Source organism: Coturnix japonica, unplaced genomic scaffold (assembly GCF_054131305.1).
Source record: "Coturnix japonica strain WE unplaced genomic scaffold, WE-NBRP24 Scf044, whole genome shotgun sequence".
NCBI lineage: Eukaryota > Metazoa > Chordata > Aves > Galliformes > Phasianidae > Coturnix > Coturnix japonica.
The window spans coordinates 2267811-2275415 of NW_028188947.1; the positions used below are offsets into that span (position 1 = coordinate 2267811).

Sequence of the window (7605 nt, forward strand, 5' to 3'; positions counted from 1 at the left end):
CGCGGTCCGATCCGATCCGATGGAGTAGAAGGACGCTAAAGCCAAACATGGGGCAAAGCAATGGCAATGGCACCTGCAGCACGGACACCCCGCAGCCCTGCCCGGCCCCGCACCTTCATAGATGATCCCGCATCCTCCCCGCTGGGTGGGCGGGGAGGAACGAAAAGGGACGGGATGGGGATGGGATGGGATGGGATGGGATGGGATGGGATGGGATGGGATGGGATGGGATGGGATGGGATGGGATGGGATGGGATGGGATGGATGGGGTGGGATGGGATGGGGATGGGATGGGGTGGGATGGGATGGGATGGAGATGGGATGGGGATGGGATGGGGTGGGATGGGATGGGATGGGGAATGGGAGGGAATGGAAAGGAACGTAAGGGCTGTGCCAGCAATGCCGCCGCCAGAGGCCGCCCAGGCCCCGACCACCGGGGTACCACGAAGCCACGGCGGCTGCTGGGGCCGCTCCCTGCACAGCGGCTTTGCCCCCAGCTCCTGAATCCCCCGTCGTCGTGTTCCCCCATGAGCCCCTGCCCTGAGTGCTGTGCTTCAGCCTCAGTTATTGAGCCCACTGTTACTGCCTACTCAAAGGGTTGCCCAAGGAATCAGAACAGCAGAGCTCCCATTGGGCCCAAGGCAGAGTTTTGCTGAGGGTGAAGGAAGGAGGAAGTTTCAGCCCTGGATGGACGCCGTTCTGTGCCCACAGAGGAGCTTTGTGCCCTCGATGCTGAAGCAGCACCCAGAGCTGGCGGCGGGTGCAGGACCTGAACTCAGAGCCACAAGGAAATCAGAACAGGATGCAGTCAGTGCTGATTGTCACTGCTTTGACTCGGCTTTAAGACTCTGTGCAGAGTCTCAGAAATACCCACAGAGTAACAACAAAAAGGAGCAGGGCTGGAAAGGAACAGGGCTGGTTTTAATTGTTGTTGTTTTAAACTGTCCAATCAGGCGATGGTGTTAAGCCGTCATGTCGGACAGGTCCAGAAGGAGCTCATCCACATCCTCAACGTCACATCAGTTTCTCCTTCCAGTTCTTCTGTGAGCTCCATCAGAAGCTCCTCAAGGTTGTTGTCTTCAGTGATGGCTGCTTCCCCCGCCCCTGTGCAGCTCAGCTGCTAATTTTCTGCCCCTTGTGAGGAACATGATGTAGTGTTGGATTCCTCTGGCTGTGCCATGGGGTCTGCGTGGCTTCCTGGGAGCAGCTCCAGACTTGTGGGAAGGAAAAGAACAATCTACGTGACATTTCTGAGATGTGCTTTCAGCTCTGAGGTCTGTAGTTGACCCTCCCGCCCCTCACACCCACATAGGGATGGTGATTCGATTAACCTGCGGCTGCCTTTGGAGTTAAGGAAGCCAGCAGGTGCCTTTTTCATCTGTTCAAGTAGAGCAGTTTGAGTCTGGCAATCAGGGGCTGGGCTTTGTAGCAGAAACACATTGCCACCCTCAATGCTTTGTCTGTAAACATGTCAAGAAATCATCCTCTGCAAAATCCTGCTTGCTGGCTGAGGTACTTTTCCCCATGAACTCAGCAGAGGTTTTGACAAAGCAGTTTCAGTGATCTCAGATGACCTCTTCCTTTGTTGCATTATGCCATGACACATCTCAAACACCCCATTTTCCCCCAGTGTGAAAGAACTTAAGTCTGATGGAAAAAGGGCATTAAGGAAGAACAAGTTGTGGTCATCACCTGCTTGGAAGCTTTATGGCTTCGGTGCTGAGCACGGTGTATTCGGGCGGGACTGAAGCAAGAGTCTCCTAGGAAGAAACAAGACAGAGTATGAAGCACAGGTCAGAGTTTCCACAAGTACCTTGTGAGACATCTGCTGCCTTCAAGGGAAACAGAAGAGCTGTAGAACACTTGGAATTTCTTCCTTTTCTTCAAGGGCAATGTAAACCTTTCATATCCACTACTGCTTTTGCCACTGCTCTTACCATTGGTAGTTTTTTAGCTGGGGGCTCATCCGCGTCCTCAGCAGCAGATGGATGAATTTCTGCTGCTTTTCGTTTCTGTCTCCGCGTTGGGGGGAAGGTGTTTTTCCAATCAATGGGCCTCACAGAGACCCTGCGCCCACCTAAAGTAAAAGGAAGAGAGAGCTGGTACTGTCTTGCTGCGCCTCAAGAGAGATCAAGTTCTCTTATCAGTCCCACCACCCTTCCACAAAGTTAAATACATTTGGCCAGTGGAATTGCATTGCCCTGTCCGGGATTCTCAGCCATGTTTTGCACACGGTCATCTCTGTGTACCAACAACGCATACAAAGGAACAAAGAAACCCAATAGCTGCACTCAGTAATAATCCAGGGCAAGGAAAAGTCTGACAGAGAGCAATGCAAAATGACAGCACTGCTTTTCTGAGGCACCGTAACGAGCTCCTCGTGCTCACCTTTAACTCTTTTCTTGCAGGGTGATTCCCCTGCTTTTCCCTTCTCCTCCTCCGACCGTTTGCGTTTTAGTCCAGCTGGGCCATGGGAGGAAACTGGGATGTCAACTGCAAAGAGTCCCGGGAAAGAACAGTCAGATCTCAGTAGAAAAACAGTGCATCAAACCCAGGAACCTGTTGAGTATCTGTACCTCTCTCTGGTGCCTTGTCAACCTCTGTCTGGTTCCCCAGACTTTTTGCAAGGCCGCTCTTTGGAGGAAGGCCACTGGTGTCAACTTCTGGCAGAAAAGAAACAAGGAATGATTGATGAGCGTCTCTTTGGGGGCAGGTTTGAGCACAGTCAACCACAAGCTTCACATTTTCAAGCACTGTTTGTTACATTTGCCTTCCGCTGCCCAAATGCTGTGCAGTCAGCACAGACCTGCAGTGCATCTTCCTCACTCCAGAAAAAGCCCAGCGCTGCTCTGACAGCCAAAGCACAGACGGATATTTCACTATCACGACTCTCCCCTGCCTCCCCAATGAATGGTGACATGCATCCTGCACCCGCTCAGAACTGACATTCAGAATTGAGCCTTTCATGCTTCACGCCATCGGACACTCACTGTGGCTCAGCAGCGCAGTCGGTCTGTTCCCACCGCGTTCCTTCAGGTGGCGAAAGGCGCAGTGTGGTTTCTGGCAGCCTCCGGGCTGGTTCTCCCAGAAGCAGGGAATCAAACTGCGCTGCTTCTGCAGAGAGAAGGAAAGGAAGGGCCATGGAAACAGGCACATCAGGTCTGCAGGGAGATGCCGCGCTCCAACAGCCATCAGAAACCATTGTGTGGAGCCTTAGCTCTGTACCCTCATTTCCTGCCCCTCCTTTCACTACTCCAAGCAGCCAGAATGAACTGCTCTGGAGAAATCCAGGATGGAGAAGGCCCGATAGGGCACAACCGAGCCCTGCTGGCAGGAGGGCAGTGCCACTCTCTCCTACCACCCAGCTCCAGCAGCTTTAGGAGGCTGAGCAATGCGAGCTTTTTGCATCTGGGGAGAAAATGCTTTTGGCTCCTAATGCAAACATCTCCCGCTGTGATATACCTAAGGCACTGAATTCTCTGCCTTCTTTACCTCCTCCTCCCCTCTAGAAACAGAAACCAGTAAGATTTTCACAGCAAACATATCCAGCCTGCAGAAGTGCATTCAGCCCAACCACAGCCATGAAAAGTGGTGTTGTAGACTAAGCTGGAAAGCACATCTTTAGGCAAACACTCACATCAATCCTCATGTGACGGAACTTGCAGTTACTCCTCGAGCAGCCGCCCTCCATCCACAGTCTGCAGACTCGTTCACTCCCCAGAGCCGCTTCACAGTGGCGGAAGGGGCAGCTGTCTCCCTGCAAGCACAAGGAAACCACAGGAAAATAAGAGCACAGCCTGAAACGTGTCCATGCCATTAGCCCAGGCTGTTAGCAGCGCTATGAGGGTAACATCACCAGCAGGTCTCCCCTGCTCCACCCCTTTCTCTTCAACATGAGGAAATGGAAGAAAACCCAGGCAGAAGAAAGTCAACCGTACCTTAGTGCAGGTGGAGTAGAAGTAGAAGTAGCAGTCGCCTCTTTGCTGAGACATGGTGAAATTCTTAGAGCCCGTCTGGGTTATCTCCAGAGGAATTCCCTGCTCTTGCAAAGAGACGGTTGTGCTCGAACTGCTTGGATCCCCAAAGAGTCCTCTCGGACCGGAACCCTACAGGAAGTGCCTACAAGGGAAGAATCATGAGGAATAAGCATTTTCCCAGCTTTCTTTTGATGCAGTTTGGGCTCTCGAGGAGGGCAATGCCTTGGAAGCAGCTGGTTGCAAGAACTGTGCCAGCTCTGGAACCAATGTGTGTCTAAGTGCCATGACTTCCCCAGCAAGTGCTGTTCTCCATCCCACCAGCAGTTATATACCTTGCAGCATACATTTTGTGTTCCTGCCATGAGAAGGACTCCATCATCTACCCTTGCTGCAGCTGCAGTGGATGCAGTGCTACCACTCACACGTTTGAGAAACCTCCAGTTCTGGCTTACCCGGGCACAGCTGCAGTTCTCCTCCCTTCCAGCTAACACACCAGTGCAATGGCTGGGCAACACCGTCAGTGAGAGCAGGTAGCACCAGCAGCCACCACCACCGTCACTGCCAGCCGGGACGAGGGCTGACACAGCGTGTCCACACTCTGCGCAGCACTCACGGCTCTGGCACTCACTGGTGGCAGCCGCGGCCCCAGGCAGCGCTTGTGAGCTCACTGTGCTTGTGATGTCACTGCACAGCCCACGGCCCAGCTCAGCACCTGGATCTCACCAGGACTTCAGGGGGTTCTGTTAAAAATGTGCTGGATCCGGGGGTCAATAAAGCACAAGTTGCACTCCATGAAGTCTGTGCTCTCCTTCCCTTCTAATGTCTAAAACAAAGGCTGGGGACCAGCAGCAGTTCTGCAGGGCTGTAGCAGCGATGCTCAGTCACGGCTTGAAGCAGAGATTGAGCACCTGGTGGGATGGCAGGGCCAACCCAGGGCAGCTCAGGCACATGCAAACCCCTCCCAGACATCACTGAAAGGTTGGCAGTGCAGGTGAGGGTGTCTGACTGGAGATCACTGCCTGCCTGAGCCCTTCCAATGGTCAGCAGTTTTTTCCTTCCTTTCTGTGCCCACAGCTGCTGCACTCGGGCTTATCCTCACCTGCTGCAGCCCAGGACTTTGATACCCCATTATCACTGCTGTGCTTTCCATTGCACTGCAGCATCACACAGGGCAGTAATGGCAGTTCATCATCCTCACCAAAATGTGTGACAGAATCTCACAAGGAATCAATTTCCCCTGCAAACAGCCACTCGGAAGGGCCTCCATTGAGCTGGGAGCTCCTCCCCAGCCCAGCTGTTCTGCTCAGACTCCTTCCAGCAGCCGCCCAGCACCAAACCCAGCTCACCTTATTGGCCTGGTCAGTCCGGGCTGTGCCCAGCTCACACACACACCGCAGCGGTGCCTGCAGTGGGCTCCCAAAGGATGATCTCCAACAAGGAACGCTCACAGCTCAGTGTCTGTGTGCAGCACGCTCACCAGAGCACCAGCTCTGCTCGACAGCTGGGGGCCAAACCCTCCCAACCCAGCAATGACTGTGACCTCACACAGACCCACATCACTGCTGCTCTTTCATCATAAACACAGGCAGCCAGCACCTCCTAGATCCAATTGTAAGAGACCAACACAAGGGTCACCCAGTGGGGTTATCTGAAGTAAAGTAACAGAGAACTGAGGTGACTCTTGTCACAACACTGGGAATGGGGACCAAACCTTCAGGCCAGGTTTCTTGCAGTTAAGATTCCTCAGAGGGAGGTTTGCAGTCCCAGAGAAGCCCATGAGCTCCTCTGCACGATGCTCGGAGCAGAGCTGCCTCGTGATTCATCAGTGCTCCATTCCATAACTAAGTACATCTCAGATGAAATAATAATATTTCATGGTCACTTCTTCCTTTCTGTGAGACAAGCCTTAAATGTGTCTTTTTAAAGTCGTCGTGCACCGAATCTACAGCATGCTAGCAATATAGCTAGGTATAATGACATCACATAGAATGGAGTGTTTGCAGGGCTTAAGGCCGTGAATCACGGGTGAGATGTGATATTCCCACTGCAATGATGCTTTTAGGGCAGGTTTAAGTGCCTTCCGCTTTGTGTAACGTGGAGTCTGTAGGATGACAATAATGATTGTGGAATCACACTCATCTTTGAGCTCTAACTCACATCCACGTCAGGAGCCTTCCCAAAGATCAGGCCCTGGTTTGCCTGCCCTGCTGGGCCCAGCTCAATGCAGGACAGGAGATGGATTTCTGCTGTCCCTGTGCTCAGACTCCACAGCCCAAGATAAGCTGCAGCTGAGATCTCACAGAGCACTCTGAGGTTTCTCTGCAGCTGTTTTCTGCTGCTGTTACACAGCACGGAATAGCTGGGATCCCCCAGTCACTGCCCTCGCACCAATAACTCCATTGTGCTCAGGATGTGCCAATGTGCTGAAGCCATGTGGGTTTCACACAGATCGAACGCAGGCTGCAGATCTGCTGGCAGCCCTCAGGAGCTCCCCTGCCCTAATCCCACTCTTGCACTCCTTCCCTTCGTGCTCTTGTGGCCTTTAATAACACCGTGACACCTGACAGCCTCCTCCTGTCTGTAAGCTGTCATTTTATGCAGCCGTTTCTCTTCCGTTTACCCCCCAAACTGAAGATGTTTCCCTGCAGTGAATAAGCGATGAGGTTCTTTTCACCTCTCCTTGGACAACTTCCTTTATTGTTTTTTCGGAGCATTAGGGACTCTGAGACCCTGGAGTGTGTCCAGAGAGGAGCAATGGAGCTGAGAAGGGCCTGGAGCTCAGTGGGGTCCTATGGGGGTGACCAAGGGGACGGCAGGCAGCCAGTTTTCCCTGTTTTTCTCTCTGGATCCATCCCCGCCTCAATGGGGCCATCAAACCCTTTTGCTGCAGAACCCGCAGGCACTTCACCTTGAAGGATCATTACCTACATTGAAACTACTGTTACATGCAGGCGCACAGGAGTGCCCTGGTTTTCACAGGCTCTGGGCAGAGACGTTCAGGTCTGGAGGCGTTTGGGGCATCACTAATTGAGCTGCAAAATGAGCTTATAGCTCCTGACTCCTCCCATCCAGAAATATCGCTCCTATATTGGCCCGCGCTGCCGGAGCTCACGGGACTCGGATCCCCGCCGCCGGGATCGGGTGGTGCGTGCGGGGCTGGGGGTCGGGCTGTATTGTGCTGTTGTGTTGTGTTGTTGTGTTGTGTTATGTTGTGTGTTCCCAGTGTTCCCCTGCCGCTCTCCAGCTCGGCTCGTTCCGGCCCCACATCGTTCTGTGACTCCCCCCCCCCCGCCCCTTGGCGGCTCCATACATGCACACGGCGGCAGCGCGGCCCGCGCGGTGCACACGGGGATGCTGCAGCTCCACCCCACCCCGCCCGGCTGCAGCTCCGTCCGCTCAGCGCCGCGTCTCGGTGTCGGGGCAGCGCCGCGCGGCTCATTGGGTCCCATTGGCAGGCGGAGCGCGGTGGGTCTCGGCAGCGGCGGATTGGAACGGAGCGGATCGGAACGGAACGGAGCGGATCGATGCGGGGCGCAGCGCATCGCTGTGGGGCTGGCACGATGCTGGAGATCCAGCTGGATGATGGCGGCGTGGGGGGGTACCCGGGCAACGACTATTGCTCGGGGTC

At 54.1% G+C, this 7605-nt stretch overlaps 1 protein-coding gene across 1 annotated transcript; it reads right to left on the minus strand.

Annotated features, from left to right (window-relative positions):
- Positions 1–1120: 1120 nt before the first annotated feature.
- LOC146752594 (uncharacterized) lies at positions 1121–4020 on the minus strand. Its single transcript, XM_085531779.1, has 8 exons — positions 3939–4020; positions 3638–3757; positions 2991–3114; positions 2577–2663; positions 2389–2493; positions 1938–2077; positions 1693–1760; positions 1121–1214 (listed from the first exon to the last, which is right to left on the minus strand). Exons 1-8 carry the CDS (start codon positions 3990–3992, stop codon positions 1121–1123), a joined length of 792 nt encoding a protein of 263 aa, XP_085387905.1. The 5' UTR covers positions 3993–4020.
- Between the last annotated feature and the right edge of the window lie 3585 nt (positions 4021–7605).